We start from the raw sequence: 25,263 nt of genomic DNA, 5'->3' as shown, positions 1-25,263 counted from the left end.
ATCTATCTATCTATCTATCTATCTATCTATCTATCTATCTATCTATCATCTATCTATATTTATTTTATATATTTTAAAGATTTTATTTATTTATTTTAGAGAAAGAGAACACAAGCAGGAAGGGCAGAGGGAGAGAGAGAAAGAATCTCAGGTGACTCCACCCTAAGCACAGAGTCCAGGCAGGGCTCAATCTTCCCACCCTGAGATCACGAGCTGAGAAACCTAGAGGCGGTTGCTGAACCCACTGTGCCACCCAGGCACCCCTACCTGGTCCTTCTTGAGAGTGATCTGCCCTATTTCGCGGTTTCCCACGAAGGATCTGGTCACACGGTGCACACGCTCTCCAGACCGGACCCGAATGATGAAGTTTGGAGGGAAAAATCCAACCTTCTCCCCTATTTTCCCCTGGAGGAGATGGTAGGGAGAATCAGTCTCAGTCTGATTCTAAAGTCAAATGATGTCCCACCCTAGCCTCAGCCATTTCTCTTACCCGCCACCACTCCTCATTGGAGTCATCAATGACTGTGATCTTCTCTCCAGGCCTGGGAGAGGAAGGGAGAGGCCTCTGAGATTTAGGGGGCTTACTTACCTATCTGGCCCAGGTCCAGCCCCAACAGGCTCCAAGCCATGAGTGCCCCCTTTTCCTTTCCCATAGGGAGCCAGGCTCTCCCCTCTCCACTCCCGGTACACCCCCATCCCAGTCCTAAGGCCTCTCACGGGAAATCCAGATCGTCCTTCTCCAGGGCTTTGAACCGATACAGAGCCACAAAGTAATGAGACTGCTGGAAGCCAGGCTGCTTGTGCTGGGGGTGAAAGGTGGTGATGAGTCTCGGACTCCTCTGTCCCACATTGAGGGGCAGGAGTCCAAGGCAGGGGCATTCTCCAGACATACTACATTACAGCTCTCTTCCAGGTCCCTGAACTAAGAGGATTCTGTTGCGTGCATGCATGCTCACGCACATGTGTGTGAGGTGGTGGAGAAGGCAGGTTAAGCGTGATGGGAAGTCATGGAGTAAGTGTGAGCTTCTGCTGAGGCCATGAGTGGTGTCAGACCTGGGTTGGGGAGAGGACTGGGGTCCCTGCAGGGAGAAAGGAGTCTCACTTTGTCATCAGGTGTCTTCTTTTCAGCCTTCTTATTCCCTTCAGGGTTTCCTGGGATGGGAAACACCAACAAGTTGTCTCTAGCTTCTGGAGGGTAGCCCTCATTCTTTTACTCTTCTGTTGCAGAGCCTCTTTGATCTCCAAACCTGGCATGCCCTTTGGCCCTCCATCCCCTGTACCACAGCAGAGTCCCTGACCCTACTCCCTCTCTAGGGATGGAGGTGGGTGACACTTACCATCCTGGGGTTTGCCTTCCTCTGGTCTGGCAGACTCTGGCTCTTCTTCCATCATGGCTGCTAGAGGCTGGAGGGGGTACCAGAGTTAGGAAGATGCTCTCCTGGGAACCCACACTTGCCCTGGCTCTCCAGCCAGGCCAGCCAACTACAGAATAATAGGATCTCAGGTTTGGAAGAAGCCTTGGAGGAAATACCTAGTTCAACCACCAGCCTAATGCCTGAGCTTCCTGTAAAACATCCTGGCAGGTGGACCATCCACATTTGTGCTTGAATGTAGCTAATGACAAGAAACTCACTACCTTACAAAGTAAGCCCATGCCATTTGAGGGCAATTCCCTAAATTAAACCTATTCGGTCTCCCTGTAACTTTTAGTAATTGGTCCTGAATTGGCCTCTGGAGCAATATAGAACAAACATAGTCCCCTTAAAGATCTGAGGATAGCTGGTAAGTCCCTCCTGTCTTTTCTTCCTTAATTAATCCCTTTAAATCACTCCCTTCCCCATGATGCCGATTCCAGGATTTTTACTACATCTGTTCTTAAAAATACTCTAGTGTGTAAGAGAAAAATGGGCAGCACAGTTTTTATAATTCCCTTAAGAGAATAGAACCTGAGTGTGCTTGCCTTTCTGGAAGCAGTCAAATCACATGGCTATGGCCTTGTAAATCATAGTTCATTCTACAGAAATCTCTTAATTTGCACCCAACCTCCATATCAACTACTCTGAGGCCAATCCCTAGTTCTGTTTTTGTATGGTTGATATTTTTGATCCAAGAACAGACATGTACATTTTTCCTTACAAAATTTCAAATTATTGGTTTTGGGCTTTTCTTCTAGTCCGTAAGATATCTGAATATCCATTCAGTTCAGTGTATAAGTTTTCCTTCCTAGGTTTACCACAAACTTAAGGGATAATACCATTTATATTTTCATTTGCATCCGTGAGAAAAATCTCCATAGGTGAGGACCGAGGACCAAATCATGTTATAAGGTATCAGAAATCTCCCTTGAGCTAGACACTCCCTACAGGACCTGGATCCTTTGGGCACAGTCATTCATCCAATTTTAGGACTCCATCTAACTGTTAATCATATCAGTCCATCCTGGTGGTCCAGAAAGATATAAGGATATGCTAACAAATTCTTTGCCAAACTGAATGCAAGTCTATGGCATTACCAATCTAGTAACTCTATTTCAAAAAGAAATGAAGTTGCTTTTGGCCGCTAGTCTGGGGCCTCAGTTTCCTCATCTATAGGATAAATGAGTTAGACTAGATGATATTCATGGACCCTTCATGGCTCTAGAATTCTGATTACTTGGCATGATAGGTTTGCTTCCCCAAATCCAAAAGTATGGCTCTTGCCTCTGTTGTCCAGCAATGCCGGGGGCCTGGGACCCAGACCTCAGTGGGGTATGGTACTTAATCTGACAATTCCAGAAGGGAGTTTCTGAAGAAAATACATGCTATGGCGGGAGTTCTCAACCTGAGGCCCTCTAATATTGCATGCAAAAATGTGTCTGTTGGGTTATGTACGATTTTAGGGGAAGAGAATCCCTAGCTTCTATCAGTTTTCCAGAGAGGAGACAGGACCCACTGCTCAATGGAATCTCTCGGAGGGACCTCAGGAGGAAAATATGGTGCTCACATTTTTCTTATCTGCCTGGCCCTTCTTCCGTTCCTTGTTTGCCATGATCACCCCAGTGCGCAGGGTTTCAAACACAGGATCATTGTGATTGGCAGCAGCTAGTGGAAATGGGAAGAAGAAAGAAGCCATTACTGGGAAAGCAGAGAAAGAGCTGGAGGAAAGAGAGACCTAAGTAAGGGAGAGGTGGGATCGAGTAGATGGATATGTGCGCGCATGTGTGTGTGTGTGTGTGTGTGTGTGTAATTAGGGTAGGGTCAGCTGGGCCTATCTAGGTCATCAATCTATAAAGAGCTCTAAAAACATCACTGGAAATGTAATGTGATGGAGAAAAATACCAGCACTGCTTCCAGGCAGAGCATTTTATGATGTTGGAAAGACAACCTTGCTACTAAGTTGCTTGGGAGTTGGGGGATGCTCACAATCACTATTCTCCTTCTAGGGAGAGTGGTCCTTTAACTGCTGGCTTTTTTGTTCCACTGAGTGGCATGTGCAAGCTGGGGTGCTGCCACCAGTGGGTTCTTCCTTTTTCCACCCATGCTCCTCATAAAGTTCAGCCTCTCCTCCAAATAAGTGTTGAGTAAATTGTCAACGAATTTGTAAGGGTTGCCGAATTATGAATCTGCCCAGGAAGCCCACAGCTCTTGGTCTAGCCCTGAGACTAGTATTACTCTGTAACAAGGAGGAGGACAGTCAAGAATCCTTGTTCTTGCTTAGAAATAGTTTTACAGAGGAAGAGCCCAGATTTTGAAGCTAGGCAGATGAAGGTTTCAGTCTTGTCTCGGTCTCCTGTTAGACATATAGAGAGCTCTTGCTAAATCTTATCTCCCTCAGCTATTAAAACAGGAATATTGACTCTGTATTCAAATTGGCTAAAATATTAGGTTTAGAGAGAACCATGGGAAACAGAATCTTTCTGTTTCAGAATTTAGCTTCCAAATCTAGAGGTGGTGCTGGAACCATCTCTAGGCTTGCCCTTTCCCTTGGGTCCCACATGGAGCACTTACAGAGATCTTTGACACAAGCGTACTGCTGGTTGCTGTAGAGTGGGGAGCTATAGGCCCGATGGAAACCAGGGGGCTGTAGGATGGGATGGGAGAAAGCATTAGAGACAGCAAGGTATGGCCCAGAACCCCATCTCTCCCATGAGTGCAGCCCCTTCTTAGAGTAAGAGATGGGCTGAGAAAGAAAAAGCAGGGAAATGGAAGTGATGACTTGGGAGGGACTGGAAGGGGTTGCTGGCAACACGTCCCCTCCCTTCTACTTTCTCGCTTCCCAGAGCCTACTCACGATCTTGCCGAAGCATCTCTGCATCTCCACATAGGACTGACAGTGTTCATGGATGTTAGTTTTGCAGTTCTTACAGCGGAGCCCAAATTTGTTGTTGACTTGGGAGAGGGAAGAACATTTGGGTGAGGTTCTTGATTTCCCCTTCCCTTTGTACCAGTGCTGCTACTCTAGCTCTCAGGTCCCTTTTCTGTCTAGGACCCAACACTCTCAGTTTCTAATAGTGTTGTTTTTATTTTTTAAAGATTATCTATTTGAGAGAGAGAGTGCACAAGCAGGGAAGGAACAGAGGGAGAGGGACAAGCAGTTCCCTGCTGAGCACAGAGCCCTATGGGCTCGAACTCAAGACCCTGAGATTGCAACCTGAGCTGAAATCAAGAGTCGGATGCTTAACTGACTGAGCCCCCCAGGCGCCCCTCTAATAGTGTTTTCTTAAAGCCACCTCTTGCCCCAGCCTGCCTGCTATACAAATGCTCCTCTCCTGAGGCTGTACCCCCCACCCCCCCCCACCCCCACCCCCGCCTCCAACATCACACTCTCTCCACTTCCCTTCGTGACTCACGCACAATCATCCGGGCACAGACATCACAGAACTTGGGCTTCTTGAAGAAATGATCTTTGAATTTGTGAGGCTTGTCATTGACAAGCTTAGGAGGTTCTGGGGGTGGTTCCTCCTCCTCCTCCTCTTCTTCCTCCTCTTCCTCATAGATGTAGTAGATGGGCCCACCCCCAGCTCCCACTGCCTCCCCATTGGCCTGGGGCTCTGGGGGAAGCTCCATCTCCTTTGTCCCCGGAGGCTCCTTCCTGAATAACTGCTTCAGCCGCTGTAGCTGAGGGCGGGGATGGGGGAGGGGAGGAAACCCTAAGTTAAAAGAACTGTCATGCTCTCTACAGCAGGTAAGGCTGAAGCTAACTAAACATTTTTCTAGCGTGGGCAAGGGGCACACCCCAGGATTAGGAGATATTGGGGGCTGCAGGTGCTGGCTAGCATTCCGACGATGGATGAGTCACATACAAGTGAGATCAATTCAAACATTCAAGGGCTGCGGTGGCTTCCCAGCTCCCCACACCGGTGATCACAGGCCCAGACTCACCCTACTTTGCTGAGTCTTTGCTGGCAAGGAGGGCTCAGGGGACTCCAGCACCTCCTTTTCTGTCATCCTGCAAGAGGTTGGACCCCACTATGAAATCTAATCCCTGACTGCCATTCTTCCCTGTCCCTGTCCCTGTCCTAATTCCTGTCCCTCACCGTAGGGTGGTCCTTGAATGGGAGACTTTGGGAGAAATTTGGTTAAACAGAAATCCTTTCACAGGCTTATCGAAAGATTCCATGGAGGTCCAGAGAAAAGCGCAACAGACCAAAGAACTTCCCAACCGGTTCCTCAAACTGATGCACATCCTTCCCTGCCCTACGGGGCCACCCGAGTTTCCAGCCCCAACACAGTGCTCAAAGCTGCATGGTTTAGGGATTTTCCTAGTTTGTTTCTCCTGGGAATCTGTGGGCAAGAGAGATGTGACACACATCTTCCCAGATCCCCTTTCTTCAAGAGGTTTAATGTGTGTGTCCAGAAGCATGCTTGGAGGGATGGGCTGGGGACATTTGTTCACCCCAGCCCCTTTCTTGAGTCCCGGGGGCCCGGGGCCTAGTTCCCAGCCTGCTTCAGTCCTCAGCTATTTTAAGTTTTCAGAGTAATATGAGCCTTTCCTTCCCTTACTACTCCATTCCCTTGACACCACCCCCACCCCACCCTCCAATCCTCGCTCTTGTCCTGGAGTCATAATTTCACTCCTAAAACCCTAACTACTCACAGGCAAGAGAGGAACGAAGACACTGAATAGGCTACAGATTGGGGAATCTGCGGGGAGCAGTTCTGGCAATGGGCAGAGGATGAAGGGGCAACTTACGTTTGGGATTCCCTAAGTCAGTCCACAGTCTGTGGAGGGAAGAGGGAGCCCCTGGGGTCTTGATGGTGGTGCTGGGGGAGGACTGGTCCTCTTCCTTGGGGGCTAAGCCCCCCCAGTACCCTCTGTACTCACACCGGCTACCCAGACGTTATTTGTAGACCTCCCAGTCTCTCGCCTTGGTGTCAGAGCTGAAATGACAGGGCTGGAGGAAAGTGGACAGCTGAGCGACACAGCTGACACAGAGAAATTGGACACGGGGAGGTCTGGGCTGGGCTGGACCCTAACTCCTCCCATCCCCCAGAGCTACTATACCCTGGTTTTTTATCTATGGTGTACAGGTCAGTTCTAGCTAAATTCAAGAAGGGACAGTGTCTGTTCATGCTGCATACTCATTTAGGTGATTTGGGATGACTGAAGGTAAAGATGAAATTGTAAACAGCTTTCCCCAAGGTCCAAACACCTCTCCAATTCTACCTTCCCTGGACCTACTTTAGGAACTAGCTTTTGATTTTTTAGCCATTGTCTTTCCTGCGGCCATGTGTTTTTACACCCTCAAACATTGATCTACCTCTACCTCAAACCTTTAGGAAGGAAAGGGCTGGGAACTGGTGAAGAAAGGAGAATTTCAGTTCTCAGAGGCTTCCTATCAGCCAGACTAGATTGCATCCTTATCCATGGACAGTTGGAGGGGTACCTCGCTGCCATCCTGAAAGGGAGTGAAGAACATGCATAATACTGCTTTATTCCCTCCAGTGCCCCCAGGAACATCCCCCCACCCCCTTTCTAAAATCTTGTCCTCAGGGTGAAGGGAAATCTAAGAGCTACTGAAAAAATCCAGGCTGGGACTTCTGTCTGAGGGACTCTGGGGGAGTGTGGGTCTGATGGTCAGGGTAGAGATGGTCTCGTTCCCACTGGACAGAAGACAATAGCTACCACACGGTGGGGGCGGGTTATCTTCTCTAAGTAATGTCTGTCTCCCCACGAGGACTGCAAACTTCTGGAGGTAAGATAGCCATGCCCCACACTTGCGAAATCATTTGGATTCCCTGATTCCATCTCCCTCATCTGATGCCCTGGTATATGAACTTATGGGTCAGTGAGGTATCTGGCATTCTTATCTCGCAGGGATGCAGCCTTCTCCTACTCTGGACTGTGACATGGCTGAAAGAGAAGATACTCCCATCTCGGAGGACAGCCATTTGGATGTGGTCATGTAGTGCTGCTTTATCCCTTGTATCTGTAAGAAGTAAAGGATTACATTGGAGGTTGGGTCAGACAAGCCTCAGAGGAGCCTGGCTAGAGATACTGCTACCCAAACCCAAGAAATTTCCAGGGTCATGTGCTTTGTCATTTCTGTCACTACTCTTTTTCTTTCTTTAAGGGGTGGGTGAGATTGAATAGGGGCTGCTGGATGGCTCTTAATGGCCCTGGTCTGACAGGCTGCACAACAACAGGGCTAGCTTTGAGAAGCTGCAGAGAGAGGAAAAGCTCCGTCCATGCAGGGTAGGGAATGTCTGCTTTTCACCTTTCTTCAGTTGCATAGGACAAGGACTGCTGAGCATGCCTGGATAATATGGCATCTTGGCACTGCAAGTTCAATTGATGTAGCTTTTATTATAAAAACATCCACTTCTGTTCTGCCACGCAACACTCAATGGCTTTTGTATTAAAGACAGGCCCAAGTCCTCCAGCCCTGAAACATTTTCAGAAGATCAGATTCTGGACACGTATGAGGCCACCATCTCAACCCAGTTTTGGACCTCACTCATCCCTCCCCAGACAGCCGTGAGGACCCTAAATGAGTATCACAGAATTAACATAGTGGAAGGAACCTCAGAGGTAAGCTAGTTAGTCCAAGTCTCTTATTTTACTAATAAGGACTCAGAGGTCTGGAGTTGAGAACGGATGTGTTTGATGAAACCACACTTACTGGGAGTTGGGAGTTGGGAGAGCCCAGAATAAAGGTCCCATTGGAGACCCAGCCACCTGTCCGAATATTATGTCCAAGGAGGAGAATGGGATGAGGGAATAGTGTTAGGAAGGTATGTGTGCATATGCTAGGGAAAGCCATCCCAACCTATATGAGATCCCTCCAACAGCTGTGGGACTGTACCTACCCAGGACCTCCAACCCCCACCCATACCAGGGCAGCAACAGAGAAACAGGGACTGACGTCCAGTGACAGATTTTTTTTTTTTTTATATTTAAAAACAAAATCAACCTCCCCCCAAGTAACCCCCCAAACAAACAAAAAATCAGATTAAATAAAATTTACAGTGAATATACCCAGCAAACATCTGTATGTGCAATTAAATACTGTCTGTTACTGCGGCACGAACCTCAAACAAACAATATACAAGTGTTCTGGGAGGTGGGGGGAGGCCCAAGTTTTAACTCTTTGGGGTTTGGGGAGACAAGATGGGGGAAGTGAGAGAAAGGGGAAATCAATTTTGCTTTTCTTAATTCTGTCCATATAAATATATTCATAAAGACCAGAAATGAAAAGGGAGCTTGGGATGGTAAGGAGATTGAATAGGGGAGTGTGGGACCCTCCCAATTCTACCTGACCAAAAAAATATGAAAAAAATTAATTTCATGGTGGGAGAAGAGATAAAAAATGACAGAAGAGGATGGGAAGGAGAGGGAAGCAAGGGGGGCCAACCAGGGGAAAATGAGGGGACCCATGGCAGGGGAGCAAGGAGGAGTCCAGTGCCAGTGTGTCTGTTCCATCTTCATCCCCACTGTCTCAGGCTCCAGTTCAGTGTCTGTCACCTTCCTTTCTGCCTCTGTCTGTGATCTGTCAGGATCCCTCGACCCCCTCCACCCTGCCCCCACCCCTACTGTGCCGGTCCCTTCCCCTCCTCCGTTTATTGGGAGCTGGCTCGCTCCAGGATCCTCAGGTCATAGTTCTTTTTGGCCACTCGAAGTTTGAAGCGACTCACAGAGTTGTTGAGGCGAAGAGAGGCATTCTGGGCAGCCAGGGGGCTGGGAAACACAGCCACGATGGTGTACAAGGCAGCAAGGTCCGCGTGGCGGCCATTCTCAGCAGTCCCACTGTTGTCCCCCCCGCCCCCACCAGGCAGCCCCTGAGCATCTTTGAGCCATTGGATCTTGGCGCCAGACATGGCAAGCTGAGTGAAGAGTTTGTCCGCCTCGGTCCGAGTGATGCCCTCAGGGAGATCTGTCACCTCCAGCACCCGGCCCAGGACTGGAAGGGGAGGAGAGAGGACATGGTTGTGAGAAGAATAGCAAGCAGGCAGCAGAGAAGTCTGCAGCTGACCCAAGTCTATAGACGGCATCCTCAAAAGCCTGGCCTTGCCCACTTGGCCCATTCCTCCTTCCCCAAATCAATGCAACACCCCACCATCTAGGCAGCTAGGAGAAACAAAAAAACCTTTTTCTTCTCTTAGACTAAGAAGAAACTGGGGGTCAGAATCCCAGATTTCTTCAGATCTGGAGACCTACACCTCAGTTCTTGTGCCAAGTCAGTAGCCCAATCTGAAATATATCCCACAGTCGTCCCCTTCCCAGAGATCCCTCTTCCTTCTCATCTAGGGAAGTCCATTTCCCTGCCTTTCCTTGTTTAGCAAACCACTCCAAGTAAGGGTAATGCTTAGTGGGGAAGGCCTGCAGGGGGGTTACTCCCCCATATTCTCTTGTCAAGCTTCTCCTAAAGGACTAGGAAGACTACCAAGGCAGACATCCTAGATTAGGGTCAGGACCACTCTCGTAAGACTCTCCTGTTAATAGGCTCAGCATGCCCCGCCACTGTGTTATACTCAGTTTTTCCCATCACCTTTCCCAGGACCTGAAATGGCCTGATAAGGAGGACTGAGATGCTTCAATTCTCCAGTTTCTCCTTGCTCTTGAGTACAGAAGGGTCCTATTTCTACTCCCCACCCTAAGCTGGCTTTTCTCACTCCTCCTGGGCTGGTAATGCAGGCTGGAGGGGTGAGCACCTTCTCTTGGGGATTCAGCATTTTGTCACTCACCGACATCTGTTGTCCCCAGGTCAGTGGAGGCAGATTTGAGTGCTTGTCTCTTGCTCCGGTTTCCATGCTTCAATCCACTCTGTCCCTTCAACATTTGAAAGATAACTCTCATCCCAGGTAAACAACATTGACTGCCTTGCATCCTAATGTCTGTCTGAAAGATTAAGGAGCAGCACCCAACCCTGAGGATCCTGCCCCACCAGGCAGGCAGACTGGCCAGAGTGGCCACTGAGAAACAGAGTCCTTCCCCCTTGGCACTGGGGTCAGGTGGGAAGAATGAGTATGGTAGAAGGGTAAGGCCCCTCCCACTTTATTCATTCTCACTGTGCTATCTCCCCGGTCCACCCCACTGGTTGAGGTGGATGGCTCAGAGCTAGGGGCCTGGATGAGAAGAGGGGTCTGTTGGTGGACACCCTTACCTGGTGTACCGTGTAAGTCGACTGGCCATGGAGCAAGGGAGGGCAGATAGACAGATTATACTGTAATGGCTGGCCCAAGAGGGAGTAGCGCCCATCACCTAGGGAGGAAAAACAGATGGTTTTCTGGGAGTTAGAACTTCATGATATGACTTTTATGGGGGCTCTAGAGATAGATGACAACAATGCATACTTTTCCCACTTTTTCTATGATAGGAGTGCCCATGTGCCTGACTGAAAAGTTGTCTCTCTTCCTAAACTCCTTGGCTCTCGGCCTAGGTATCTCAGGCAAATGGGGCTTTTAGGTTCCCTCACCCTTGAAGAAGGGCTCTGTCCACTGCAGATGAAAGGCCCTGGAGGAAACCTACAGACCCTTATAAATGTTTTTCATTCATTCATTCATTTATTCATTTCCTTCCTTCCTTCCCTCCCTTCCTCCCTCTCTCTCTTTCTTTCTTTTTAAGTAATCTCTATGCCCAACATGGAGCTTGAGCTCACAACCCTGAGATCAAGAGTCACATGCTTTACCAACTGAGCCAGCCTGGTTCCCCTAATTTCTTACATAGATTCTCCGACCCCAAACCCAGGGCTCAAGTTTCTAACTCCTGTTGAGTGGCAATACAGTGAGTGGGTAAGAGCACAGGCTTAGAGCCAAACCGCCGAGGTTCAAATCCTGGCTCTGTTACTGGAAATGAGAGGATGGGTACATTTTCCCTTCATCAGTGTTGAAGGTTGAGTGAATACAAGACACAGAAAGCACTTATAGTAATGCTTTGTACACAGTAAGCACCATAAATATTACTTTATTGTTGATAAATGTTAGATTTCAGAGCACTTTAGTTTTTAAACCATATTCTTATCTGATTTTTAATACTGCTTGTGACAGCCAAGGCAGAAACAGATAATATTATTTCCTTCTTATATGTGATTAATCCCATTTTATAGATTTGGAAACTGAGGCCTTGTTCCAAGGTTAAGTAACATGCTCAACATCACAAAGCTAATTAGTGGTAGAACATGAACTTTAACCCAAGTCTTTCAACCCAACTCCACTGTCCTCTCTTCTAAAACCACACTGTTTCTGACACAGCCCCATAGTCTCAGCCCTCAGACTCAGTACTGATGAGTTAAACTCTTAGGTTCGTTAGAAAGTTTCTTTCCTGGGCTCACAGTCCCCTACCTTGTAGACTTGGTAGTAAATACTAAATATGTAAAGGAGATCTGCAGTAAGCTGACTATGGGCAGCACTAAAGTGGGGCAGGTGTCCTTGGCCTAAACAGGGATATTAAAGGAAGAGTTGGCTCCGAGAGCTGGATGACCAGGCCACACTGGTTTCCTGCCTGTTGCTACCATCTGGATCTTCCCACTTGGGAATGGGCTGTGAAGGGCAGCAGCCAGCCCTAATCTAACCCCTTACCCTGTGCTGGACCCCCAGGCCTGGGGAACTGTGTGAGGACAGGAAGGGGACTGAGTCCTGTGCAGACACTGCTGAGGCTGGTGACAGGAGAGGGTGCTGGAGACTGGGTAGGAGACGTGACGGGGCTGCTGCTCATCTGAGTGTTGGCCTGTGGGAGAGAGGAGCACATATCATATGTACACCAAACATGACCCTCTGGATATTCCTATGGCTTGGCTTAAAATTCACCTCGCTCAGAAAACTTCTCTTGCAGAACTCTGTCAAAGTCAGACTGCTCCTTCCAACAGCCCCCTTAGTCCCTAATTAATTTGTATTAATTAATTAATGTATTTAGTTAAAAGATTTATTTATTTTAGAGAGAGACAGAGTGAGCGTTGGCGGGGGGCGGGGCGAGGAGCAGAGGGAGAAGGACAGGGAGAGAAGTACAGAATTTCAAGGCAGACTCCCTGCTGAGCTCAGAGCCCCACGACCCTGAGATCATGACCTGAGCCAAAATCAAGAGTCGGACACTTAATGGACTGAGTCACCCAGGTGCCCCAATTTGTATTATTTTAACATCCACTTTTTTTTTTTTTAAGATTTTATTTATTTATTTGAGAGAGAGAGAATGAGAGACAGAGAGCATGAGAAGGAGGAAGGTCAGAGGGAGAAGCAGACTCCCTGCTGAGCAGGGAGCCCGATGCGGGACTCGATCCCGGGACTCCAGGATCATGACCTGAGCCGAAGGCAGTCGCTTAACCAACTGAGCCACCCAGGTGCCCTAACATCCACTTTTTGACATAGTGTTTTAAGTATTCTCTTGGCATTTCCCAGTATGTGTCCCTTAGATCTTAGGTTCCTTGAAAGCAGATACTCTCCTCTATCTCTTATGATTCCCCCCTGAAGAGTGCCCATGGAAAGACAAGTAGAAGAGGCTGCTCAGTCAATGGCAAAGATTATTCCCCGAGAAAAATCTGGTCTCCTCCTTGCCAAGATAATGCTGGGCTGCAGGACTCACCTGGGGGCTACTGTCAGGATTGTATAGGTCTCCAGGTTTCTGCCCACGCTGGTCCATGCTGTAATATTTACAGTGACTCCACTGGACCATGGATGGGTTCTGGGGGGGGCTGGGGTCCATTAGGGACATTCAGCTGCATGACCACCACACCTGGTCCAGAAGGTGACACTCCTGAGTGGCAGGAAGAAAGGGATCAGTTGTGAATTCAGACTATATTTTGACCTTCCAACTAACCCTGAGTGTGAAAGCCAGTAAGCAATCAACCCACTCGCCTCAGGGTCACTTAAACTGTGTCTTGCCAGGAATCTGAGATAGTTGCTGATTTAGTGTGACTCCCCTCTCCCCAAACTAGTGAAAGTTTGAGTGGAAAAGACATGGGTCCCAGATGCCAATGCTCTCGTGGCCTTGACCTGGTGAGGGGTGCCTGGTATGCTTGGCAGAAAACTACTCCATTTGTCAAAATCAGGTATTACCAAATGCCCAGGTCAGATTGCTTAACTGTCTGGGCATGGTACAGGTCCCAGCCTGGGGCTTGGGCCAGGGCCGTAGGCACGTGCAGGCTTTTCTGGTAATGGCTGCAGATAGGTCAGCGATCTCTCTGGTTGCTCTGGAGATGAATGCACACAGCTTCCCTAAGCCAGGCCAGGAAGCACTTGAATTGGGAATGGCATGGAGCTGTACGTCACATTCAGGAAATGACAAATAATTCAAGGTGCTGAGGCACAGGGGTTGTGTAGGGGAAGTGGGAGATGAGATATGTTCATTCATTTATTCAACATTTATTGAACATTTACTAGGTGCCAGTTCCTATGCTGGGCACTGGGTGTACAACAAACAAAAGTGGTCCTTGCCCTTGCGGGATGGACAGTCTATCAGGGAGTCACACATTAAGCAAATAGCTGGTGTCAGAATTTGAAGCACGTTCTCGTAAGGGCCTTTATCCTGTAGGTGTTGGGAACAGAACTTCAGAGAGCTAATTCAAGAGGCCGGATGTAAAATGGCTGAAGAGAGGGAGGGACCAGAGGCAGAAACATGAATTGGAAAGCCTCTACAGAAAAAAGAACGAGGAGGTTTTGAATTAGAGCAGTGATGGCGGGAATCGAGTGGGAGGGTCAGACTCTCTGAAGGTTTCGCTGACAGGTTCAGGTGACTGGATGTGAGCCTGAGGTTTTAGCACAACCAACCATGGGTAGCCTTACCCTCTCACAGGCCGGGGGCAGCGAAGAGCTCAATGTGGAAGAACATTAAGTCCTGAATCTTCCTCATGGTGAAAGGCAAGGTAAGGGATCAGGGAGAAGCAGTCTGAACGACAGTCCCTGCTGGGAGGGATGGGCAGGAGCTCTGCTTCCCCACAGGGGACTGTCCAGCCTGAGCGTTTGCTCCTGACCTCTCAGGCTAGATCTCCGTTGAGGGACAGGCTGAGTCCGTGTGTGTGTGGTGGGAGAGAAACGGGACTGGGGGTGGCTAGCGCGAAAACCTGCCGCAATGCTGCCGTTGTCACGGCTCGGTGCTCTGAGGTTGCCACTGGCTGCCACCGTCACATTGCTTCCTGGGACGGGAAATGCTGCAGCCTCTGCCCTGGGCACCGGTCATGCTGGGAAGTGAGCGTGACTGCTTTTCTCAGGTAGCGCCAGTCAAAGGGAAGGAAAAGCAGCAGCAGGAGGCCTCAGAGGGCAGCTTGGGAGACACAGCATCTGTCGTACCCTATTCTCCAGTCAATTTGTGGCCCCCACCCTCTGGGGTCCATCTAATCAGAGAGCACAAATACTCAGAGTGACAGGCTCGCCTCTCCCCATCCTCTGCCACAGGGGACAGGGTATTCGTCAGCATGGCTTGTGGAAGGGCCACCAGAAAATCGAATAGCTGTGGAGTGTCATACATTTAACAACTCCCCCCTTACTATAGCTGCTCTGGGCATTTTCTTTCCCCATCCAAAGAGCCCCACCTGCTCCAACATCCTCTTCCAACAAAATTACAATTGACCTTATTCGAACACCTCATTGCTACCGGAGGGGGCCAACGCAAAAATAATCAAATCTACAGCTTTCTAGAAGGCAGCTCATAATCTGAGCCTAGTGCCTCAGGCCAGGAAAGGATGGGGGGGACATGTGAGTGTGTAGGGTGTGGGCATTTAAGAAAATGGTGGAAGCTCTTTCTAATACCAACATGTAGCCATAAGGAGCTATTAGAGGGCTCAAGGGGAGGGGGGAAAGAGAACAAAGTCCTCATATTATTTTCTCTGATCCCGACAAAAACAAAGCCAGGGTTTTCAGTCCCAGCCTTGGTCCTCCCCACACTGAGCCCTCCCCCGCTGGCCTGGCGCATTGTTCCTTCACTCAGCTGGGACACAGAGCACTACGCTGATGAGCTGATTTTTATGCTTCTCTTCCTCAAGCCAAAAGCAGGTGGCATCCGTTAACAGCTAAACTGTCGCTACTTCTTAATGGATGTGGCAATAAAAAAAAAAGAAAGAAAGAAAGAAAAGAGAAGAGAAAAACCACCCCACTACCCAGGGACAGCAGTTCCATATAATCAGGTTGGGGAAAGGGGCCTCGGTTGAAGCGGGAAGGGGGAGAGGGGGGTTGAATAAGGAAATCAATTTCAGCCTGAAAGTTCTGAAAGGAGAGGGGACGTGTGAATGGCTTTTTAAGTGGCATCATTAAACCTGGGCAGAAAGGTCGATTGGGCAGAGCAAACCGCATAAATACAAACAGATGACATTTATGTCTAGCAGAATTGGTTTTTGTTTAGTTTTGTTTTTTTTTTTTTAAATCTCTGAGGTAGAAGACTGATAAGACTTCTTCCTTACCACCAGGAATCAAATCTATGGAAAGGAATGTCCAGAGAAATAATATCCACAGGAATCTTTCCCATATTACAGGATACAATCCAACAGTATCTTAGTGTTCTTCCCCTTTTTTGGTGAAGGAAAGTTGTATCCTTACGGAGTGGGAGAGAAAAGTGTTCGTTTCTGCTTTGGAATCCCCTCAGCTACAAAATGAGCCAGTAAGTATGTGAGAGGCTACTTCTGTATATACGTCACTCTGGCCACGGTGCTGTGTCACAGTGAGCTGGGAGTCTGTGTATATGTATCACTGCCATTTCACATCTGTGTGCATCTTCCCCAGACACGCGCTTCTGGAGTAACCTCAAGGGACCTGTGGGCCATCATTTTAGTGGGAAGAAAAGTATTTCCTGGGGTTATAGTGCTGTCTAATAGCACAGTGGAGGAATTAAGGTCTAGGCCTGGGGGTAAACTGGACAACTACAAAAATGTATTAATAAGCCAGAACAGTTGTTCCAGGAACAGCCAATCTTAATCCCTGCCTTTATTTTTGGAAAAGTGACCATGTTGCTACATGGAAGAAGGGCGGGTGACTGTCCTCTGAAGGTGATAGCAGCCCTTGTGGGCTATGCTGGCTTTCTCTCCTCCCAATAAAGGGCAAACTGGAAAGGAAGGAAGAAGCAGCACTTGTTTTTTTCCTTCCAGCTCCTCTTATATTCCCATGAGCAGAGACTGAAGACTTAAAATCAATGATATGGTGAATATGGTCTCTTAGGTGACACAGCTGGAACATAGGGTCCCATCACCTAGGAAGAGTACGAGGGATCAGTCAGAGAAGTCTAGAATCAATCAATCAGGGAAGCTTGGAAGAAAAGACATATAACAGGAAATTCCAAAGAAGTAAGGGAACTAGATGATGAAGAGGGCTTCCTCCATTTCTATTGATTTGGGAAGAGCACAGATGATCTCCTTCTAATCCCAGGCCAGACCTCCAGTGCTGCCAACGTTCAGAACAATAGCTGTTCCAGTTTGCTTAACCTAGCACTAAGTCCAGAGTAGGTAGTGAAAAATTCTTCTCACTTGCTTTGTTTCTAAGACCTTGTACTTGAAGATGAAGAGATACAACCACAGAGACCCAATACATACACTGAGATACCACTAAGGATTCACATAAAAATGCACATACAAGTATACCCATATGCACATGCACACACTTGTTTTAACAAACAGGAGAGAAAATGCCCTGCAGGAGCAAGAACCACCAGAGGCTACAGCGGTTCTTGGAGCTGGTTTCTACAATTTCCATATCCCACTGGGAATTTCAAGGTCAAGTGCCCCCGGCGGACACTAGGAGAAACAGCTAGAGAGACCAGTAATGTAATAAAGGGTAAAGGCTGTTGAATTTAAAAGCTCTCAGCCTGTGAGAGAGCCATGTTTGGTCTGGATGAAGGGAGAAGTCATTGCTCCTTGAAGGTAAGAACTGATCATGTCTTATGAGCAAGATTAATTCTTCAATCCATTCCACAGCATCTAACACAGAGTGCAAAAACTCCTAGGTGAAAATCTTATTTCTAAAATGGGGAAAACTGTCAAAATATTTCCCTCTCACCAGAAGAGGGCACTCTGATATTCCCACAACAGAGGGAAATGGGGATGGCTGGAGACTGCATTAAGACGTCCTCCACTGGAGAACCCCCGAAGTTGCTTTAGCTGCAGTGTAATGCTGTGCCAGGGTGAGGTGAAAGGGCGACAAACAAGGGTAGCTGTACTTGGTGTGTTGGGAGAATTCCTGGCAAAGGCAGAAAGTGAGACGCTGCATGGCATCAGCCTATTCACGGGACAGCTGCCCCTTCAAAGCAAGCCTTTAGCTATTGAACATGATAGCCATTTATTTCCCACTGGAGGGAAAGGAACAGACTACAGAGACCTTTGGAAGTATGATATTGAGGGTGCAGGATGGTTATGAAAAGGCAAAAGACCCAAGTTCAAGGTCTAGGATCGTGACCTCAGGCAAGTCATTTATCCTCTTTGAGTCTTAAATCTTGTCTTCACAGAGTTGTGCTGAGAATTAAAATGATACAATGTATGTGAGCACATATGAAAAACTGCCAAACAAATCTAAGATATGACTTAAAAAGCATTTTATCAGCCTCCCTCACACTCCCAACAGAAAAGTAAAGCTGTCTATAGGAAGAATGAGTGCGGGAGACAGAGGTAAGCACTTCATGTCTCAAAGGCATGTGAGTGGTGAGTGTAATGCTGGATACAGGGAGGAAAAAAAAAATAAGAAAGAAAGAAAACAAGGAACCCAATCAAGGATGTGGCTTCCCAGGGATGGAGATAGGGCAACCAGCCTTACCTCTCAAGAGGTCAACTTCAGCACCCCTGGAAAACACCAGTCAGGACTCTGATCTTTCCTCGTGGTGGTGTTACAGCTGGGGACAGAGCCAATCCCTGAACCCTCTTGTCATTCCCAGCTCTAGAGCACAAATCCTTCAGCAGTGTTTGCTCTTGCCGGTACCGAACACCTCCCAATTCTTTATCCTCTTACCTGAGTACTGCTGTGGCATCTGTGGTGGACTGCAGGGAGAGGGAGACTGAGGCATCTGGTACTGCTCAGAGCCGGGAGGTTGCAGAAACCCCACAGAAGGGCTGGGGGATGGAGAAGAGAGTAGTGTTAAAGTGGGAGAGGGAGGAGCACAGCTCCTGGCAAACAGCTGCTGCTTGCCGGGCCTCCCCCGTGGGAAGCAGAGGCAGCAGCCAGTCATTCCCAGACCAATTTGCCATGCAATTTCTAAAATCACTCATCAGTTCAAAGTTAATTATATATATTTGTACTTGATCATCTTTCAATTAGGAAGCTGCTAATCAGTGCTACAGATGGAATGTTAGTGACACAGGCTCTTTCTTCCCAACAGTGTTGAAACACCAGACACATACACGTGCGTGCGCACAAACACACACACACACACGTTCTGAGAAACACGAAGTGCCAGAAACAGGCACACAGTGCCAGAGAGAGATGGCTAAAACAGAACTAAGGAGATGTCTGATTTAGGATATTTACACAATGGCAAACAGAGTTACCTAAAGACAAAGGGGGGATCCCCGCCCCAATACTCAAGATAACATGGAGACATACACACAAAAAGAGAAGTAAACATACACACTTCAAGCAACACAGAAATACATACAAGTAGGCCCAGACTTGACTTCTAGTTCCAGCTCTACTTCTAACTAGCTGGTTGACTTTGGGTAAGTTTCTTAATCTCCCTAGCTGGAATTTTCTCATTTATAAAAGGGAGAAAAATAAAACAAGGGGAATGGACTAAATATTTCTAAGGTGGCTTCTACCTCTAAAATTCTATCAGCTATGACATATGCTAATATATATATAAATAGACATACAGAAATAGACCATCTGAGATTCATCCATGGATATAAACAGAGGTACATAGGAAAATTTACATATATATGTATATATACATATATATATATACACTCCAAATTGCTTCTTTTAATGATGAGCAGTCTCTATCCCATAATTCTAAATCCCACTGATAAGAAAAACAAAACACTGGGGACATCATAAAGCCTCTGTCTCTGGAGTACGAATTTTTTTCTGCTGATGAGCTCTTATTCAAATGTCAAAACAACAAGGAGAAAAGAAGAATGAACTCCCTCACATTCTACCTGCTTTAGGGCACCACTGGAATCTTTACCCTGTCTTTCTTTTCTTAGGTCAGTGGAAAGCTGCTGAAGGTCTATGGGAGATGTGCCCCGACTCTCTGGGAGTCCTCACCTCGTACCGTTCTGCTGAGCCGGTGGGATCACGCTGTAGTACACCGGCACGCCCCCTGCTGGGAGGCCCCCTTGCACAGATTGGCTCGCAGGGACCAGCATGGGTTGCTGGAAAGGCGGCTGGACCACATTTTGCGAGTCATTACCCACTGGGACCTGGGTAGAGATAAGAAGAGAATGACCACTTGTACTCCCAATGAGCTCATCCAGAGAATGGCCAAATAAGTCATCACTACACCAGGACACTGACTTCCTTCCCTACCTATAGAGACTCCTCCTACTCTCCTCATCTGCCTAAAGAAAATGTGTACAGAGCTTTCTGCACTTCCCTCTTCTCCAAACACCTCTCTCGGGCATCTGATGTGGAGAAAGGAGCCTGACTTCCTTTAGATCCTACTTTTCTGGGCCATATACTCATTTGCATGGCTGAATAAAGACCAAACAATTTAAATAAAGACAATCTTCTCAGACTCTCTGGGCTTTCTCTCAGAGGAAAAACACCTACAAATTCTAGGGGGAAAGTGAACAGTATTTTAGTGTTGGAGTTGTCACACTGGATGATGTGGGAGACTGTCTTCCTTTTCCTCATCCCAAGGACTGGGTGATCTTTCCCAGTGCAGAATGCACCCACTTGGTAAGAAGGCAGTGGAGTGTACTGAACCACCAGGCCTTGCATCTGGCCCCCCATGCTGCTCCTCTGGTTGCTGAGCAGGCCCTGGTTCTGTGGCTGCTGGACCCCAATCATGCCTTGGTAAGCCGCCTGCTGCTGGTTAGGCATCATGGGCTGTAAACCTAGGGACGGGCAAGGCAGAAAAGACATTAGCATGGTCTCAATAATGTTTAGGAGGTTACACTCTCTCAGTAATTTTCCTTCTCCTGTCTATTTTACCTTTTCTTTTTCTGGAGATCCTGGGTCCCTCTTGGAACTAATCATTCCTGTTGCCTTTTTTTTTTTTTTTTAAACAAGGAAGGTACTTCTCTCTGAGAAAGAGAGGGCACCTTCCACTGCCCTTCCTCTATTTACTGCCTCCCTACCCCAGCAGTTCCTCTTACCAGGCTGCTGGGATGGCTGAGGCAGCTGTTGACCACGTTGGGGGCTGTAGGCCACCGGGTGAGAGAGAGGTCGATATTGCTGGTTGGAGTTAGGATACTGTCCAGGGGCATAGTAAGAAACCTGGATCTATGGTGAGAGGAAACAGATATGTGAGAGGCTCCCTTAAATTCAACCCCAACATCCCCAACTATTAAATGCATCAGGGTATGGGCGCCTGGGTGGCTTAGTCAGTTAAGCATCCGACTCTTGATTTCAGCTCAAGTCATGATCTCAGGGTTGTGAGATCGAACCCTGAGTTGGGCTCTGCGCTCAGCAAAGAGTCGGCTTGAGATTCTTTCTCTCCCTCTGCCTCACCCCCCCCCAAATAAATAAATATTTAAATCAATAAATGCATCAGGGTCAAAGGCCAGAAATCTGTAAATAGAGATGTCTGGACCTGCAATTGCAGCATTAATATACAAGTTTGAAACAGAACAGGAATGATTTATGTTATGCAGAAGGATGACCTTCTGACTAGAAAGACAACTCAAGCGCAAGGTGGGGAAATGGAAGTGGGGACAGGTATCTCCTCTGATCTATCTAAACTAGACGAAGAAAGGAGGATTATAACAGTGGACAAATTGAATTAGTGATTTAACCTGGGAGCCCATGCTGCTCACCTGTTGAGGGGGCTGCATATAGCCCTGGGGCGGCAGGACTTGCTGAGTAGGTGGCGCATGGCTAGAAGGGGAATAGTTGGACGTGGGGAGGGGCTGTCCCGTAGAAGCCATGATGAAGCTAGTCTGCTGAGGATGCTGGGAGATAAGTGGGGGCTGGAACAGAGCTGAGGATGGGTCAGCTGCTTCAGTAGAACCTTGGCGGCTAAGGCTCATTTGTCCAAAGGGGTTGCTGAGGTCATCTGCCTGTTGAGACAGCAAGGGAGACTTGAGGACTCAGGTCATATCAAGCCCCCTGTATCTGGCTTCAACACAAAGACAGATAGACAGAAATAGCAACCCTCTCTACAGCCTTCTTTACTTACACCAGTTTGGGATACTCCTGCCTCCATTCCCTGGGAGGCACTTTTTAGCCCTAAGCCTCTATCATGTGGTGTTTTAAACCACATGAACTACGGGAGCCTGACTGGCTCAGTCTCTGGAGCATGTGACTCTTGATCTCAGGGTTGCGAGTTCGAGCCCCACATTGGGTGTAGAGATATTTAAAAATAAAACTTAAAAAAAAATTGCTATTAACTGAACAGGTGTTTGAAGCCTAATTCCAGAATCAGACTCCTCACCACCTATGAGATAACAATGGCCACTGTGACTATGACCTCTATCAGAATTAGTCTTGGAGAGATGGGAGCAACAACACAACTTTCTGTATATATAGAAAAGACAGGACAAACTAATTAGGGCTAAAAAAAAAAAAAAGATTGTAAGTCCGTCTCCATTTCCTGTCTTCCTCGTGTCTCCAACCATACAAAAGGCTCTATGTTGCCATAGATCCTGTTTTTATAATAAAGGACCTAGATAACACCTTGAGTGGACTAGGGATGGCCAGGTTCATGTGGCTCCCCAGCTCTGCCTATGTAGCGGAAGGACTGGTGGGCTTCCCCTCCTGCTGCTTATCTCCTTACTCCCTCCTCTCGAGGTCATTTCCACCTCTGTTCTCTGATACTTGCCTAGAGCTCTCCTGCCCTTCAGGAACCACTTCCAATTCTCACCTCTGAAAGGAGGCCAGGCTGAGTGGCTGAGCTGGAGGGCAAGGAGAGTGACAGGCTAGTCTGTAATTGCCTCCTCTCTCAGCTCTCTTCTCTAAGCAGCAAGAGGGATGGATGGTGTTCCGCCTCTCACTTATATGATGATAGGTCAGAATTTGTTAGCTTCCCCGTTTCTTCTGCTTCCTGGATGGTAATTCTCTCTCTCACACACACACACACACGCACGCACGCACACGCTAGAGCAGGACTTCTTATGAAAAACAAACTAGTAGAAACAAAAGACAATGCTTTCCTGTGGTTTCACTTAATTTTCAGGAATCTGATCTTCAAGTTAGCTGTTTTGCTACCTTAGTGGGCAGGAATACATGACAAGAGGACTGGACTGCAGATTATTTTGAGGTCCACATTCCAGAGCTTTTCAGAATGGAGATGAGAGTTGGAAGGAAAGAGGGGATTCCAGTGAAAAATCAGACCGTGTGATTCACACACACACACAACCAGGGCTCTCATAACCATGATAGGAGTTATCAACTATGAGGTAAATCAGGTCTTCACAGGATTTGTAGTCAGGGTACAAACAACTGAAACAGCATGTTCTATGCAGTGGAAGTGGCTATTTTTAATATAAAATAACACAGTAAGACAGAGGAACATTTTAAGTTTTTACCAGTAATGGCAGAGAAATCTGCAATTGTGTTTTTATCTTCGAAGGAAATTATAGAAAACCATCCTATACAGGATAAACTGGGTTCTGGGAGTTCATACCTGTCCAGAAAGGAGATGAGATGAAGGATGCACACAGAAGAGCGATGAGGAGCCCAGGTTAGAGCCAACATCCAATTTTGTCCCCCTCCTGAAACTCAGGGGAACTCAGTGCTCCTCTCTGTCTTATATTTAGGCATCTTTGATGCCTGAAATGCTGTGACGAGGCCACTAGAATGGACTATAGCTCAGCCTGTGCTAGCCCTTTGCTCAAGAAGAAACACCTTTTAACACGGCCTTCCAGAAAGTGCAACTGCTTTGTCTCAGATGGACCCCACAGACATACCACAGATACAGGCCACACATGGACATGACAAAAAGGGGAACGGAGTTTATACCATGTTGTACTGCTGGGGCGGAGAGACTGGCAGAAGGACTTGGGGACAGGAGCCTGGAGAGAACTGAACAGGCTGCGGAGAGGGCTGCAGAGCCGGGACTGGCTGTGGACCAGCAGAGAGGCATGTGGACAGGGAAGAAAAAAGGGAGGTACAGGGAGAGGAAGGGGGAGGGGAGCAGAGGCGGGGAGGGAAAGGGGAGGAACAACAAGGTTAATCATTAAAAAAAAAAAGTCACATGAATAGCGAGGCTGCTTAGCAGACTAGAGAGCAAGCCCTAGACAGCTTGCGGCTTCTGCATCTCTGACAAATAGGCAATTTCTCCTATGAGGAGAGACCCATGGCAGCGCACACTCCACCCCGTTAGCTACTCAGAGCTCAGCAGCTGTTGTGAGCAATCTTAGGACTCTCAGAGCCAGTGTCTGCAGCCTGATTCCAAACACAGCTTTTCCCAAAGCATTTTTTCTGAACACACGATTCCTGGGGAGCATGATCGTAACCCTCCTTGAATGCCCACTTGAGCAGGGATTCCTGCTTCTGTAGGAGGGGTTATCCAAGGTCTGGCTCAGCTTTCCCAGCCAAGCCCCTGATTTCACACCACAGCTCTCCTGGAGGAAGTGCTCATTCACAAGGATCGTCTCCCTCCCGAGGGTAGGGAAGGAAAAAACAGCCAGTCCACGCCTGGTTCCAGCTACTTCCTCCTGCTTCATGATTGTTCTGTGCTCCTCCAGGCTGTGAGGGCAGTATGAAAAATGCCCCCATAAGCAAACAGGGAGGGATTTGGAATAAAATATAAATAGCTTCACTGTAGCTTTTGTTCCTTCAGTCCCTCCACTAGCCTCAAGCAGGAAGATTTGTTTATGAGGAACATGATGTGTTCTAAAGCAACTAATAGGAAGTTCTTTTTTCTCTCTCTTTTTCTCCTCCAGCCATTTCAATCACCTCTCCTGGAGAATAGGTTCTCCAGCCATAGCCCCTGGTGGTAGATGGGGTGGGAGAAAGGAGAGAGGCTAGGAAGGCGGGGGGGGGGGGGGGGGGGGGGGGGGATGTTGCTGGATACCATTTATATACACCGTCTCATTTACATACGTATCTCATTACAGACTCTCAATAATCCATAGGGAGAGGTGATAACTTGTATTTGCAGTTAGGATAGTAAGGCTCAGAGGAATTCAATCACACGTGCAGGAGCACACAGCTAATGCAGCTGAGCTGGGATGGGAACCTACCTCTACCTCACACATATTCTTTCTACTCCACTCTGACAGTAGGGAGCAGGCAAAGGAAGAAGTTAAACAGAATTATACAAACATGTTTTTGTTTGTATGATTCTCCTCCCTCCTTTCAAATTTAGAAGTATGGGGGCCCAAGGTGTCTATCATCTCTTGGCATATACCTCTGGGGAGACCCTTTCACAAAGGGGACTAATAGTTCTGGAGGCAGAATCCGGGAATTAGGAGCCCTCCAAAACAGAGAATGCTCCTGTTACCTGGATTAAATAAAATCTAAGTCATCTTGGTTAGGAAAAAGTTACTGAGAATCCACTGCGTGACCTTGGGGGAGATGTTGCAGCACCTGTGATAAACTTCCAGCTCTCCTGGCATACCCAGTGTCTGTGAGCCATTTCAAATATAACTGCTGCCCAGGCTGCTCAGCATGAGCTACTTGTGCTGGTAGCTTTTAAACCCATTTTCTATTATCCTAATCCTTTTCTTTCTCTTGGGGGAGGATCTACTGTGCCTCAGGTCTTATATCCTCTGGAGGGGGAGGGGTAGCCATAGGTATAGCTGCCTGTTTCTTCACATTTGTGAGTTCTGAGGAAAAAGGGGGA

General features: G+C 47.7%; 2 protein-coding genes across 2 annotated transcripts in view; both read right to left on the bottom strand.

Moving 5' to 3' along the window:
- The window catches only part of STAC3 (SH3 and cysteine rich domain 3), a 6,609-nt gene extending 371 nt beyond the window's left edge, over positions 1-6,238 (bottom strand). The window contains exons 1-11 of the mRNA XM_021687282.1: positions 6,172-6,238; positions 5,361-5,427; positions 4,829-5,096; positions 4,270-4,367; positions 3,987-4,059; positions 2,983-3,080; positions 1,338-1,404; positions 1,103-1,152; positions 718-803; positions 491-542; positions 268-405 (exon numbers count right to left, since the gene is read on the bottom strand). Of these exons, the coding sequence (XP_021542957.1) occupies positions 268-405; positions 491-542; positions 718-803; positions 1,103-1,152; positions 1,338-1,404; positions 2,983-3,080; positions 3,987-4,059; positions 4,270-4,367; positions 4,829-5,096; positions 5,361-5,426 (996 nt within the window). The 5' untranslated portion in view covers position 5,427; positions 6,172-6,238. The remainder of the gene's footprint in view (positions 1-267; positions 406-490; positions 543-717; positions 804-1,102; positions 1,153-1,337; positions 1,405-2,982; positions 3,081-3,986; positions 4,060-4,269; positions 4,368-4,828; positions 5,097-5,360; positions 5,428-6,171) is intronic.
- Positions 6,239-8,345: 2,107 nt separating this feature from the next.
- Positions 8,346-25,263, bottom strand: part of R3HDM2 (R3H domain containing 2) — a 160,553-nt gene continuing 143,635 nt past the window's right edge. Inside the window, 12 exon segments of the mRNA XM_044915381.1 lie at positions 8,346-9,379; positions 10,164-10,248; positions 10,583-10,680; positions 11,997-12,144; positions 12,994-13,101; positions 13,103-13,164; positions 18,330-18,430; positions 19,581-19,735; positions 20,211-20,371; positions 20,633-20,759; positions 21,293-21,535; positions 23,436-23,537. Of these exon segments, the coding sequence (XP_044771316.1) occupies positions 9,039-9,379; positions 10,164-10,248; positions 10,583-10,680; positions 11,997-12,144; positions 12,994-13,101; positions 13,103-13,164; positions 18,330-18,430; positions 19,581-19,735; positions 20,211-20,371; positions 20,633-20,759; positions 21,293-21,535; positions 23,436-23,537 (1,731 nt within the window). The 3' untranslated portion in view covers positions 8,346-9,038.

This window comes from Neomonachus schauinslandi, chromosome 5 (assembly GCF_002201575.2).
Source record: "Neomonachus schauinslandi chromosome 5, ASM220157v2, whole genome shotgun sequence".
NCBI classification, from domain to species: Eukaryota; Metazoa; Chordata; class Mammalia; order Carnivora; family Phocidae; genus Neomonachus; species Neomonachus schauinslandi.
This window is presented reverse-complemented; position numbering and strand designations above follow the sequence as displayed.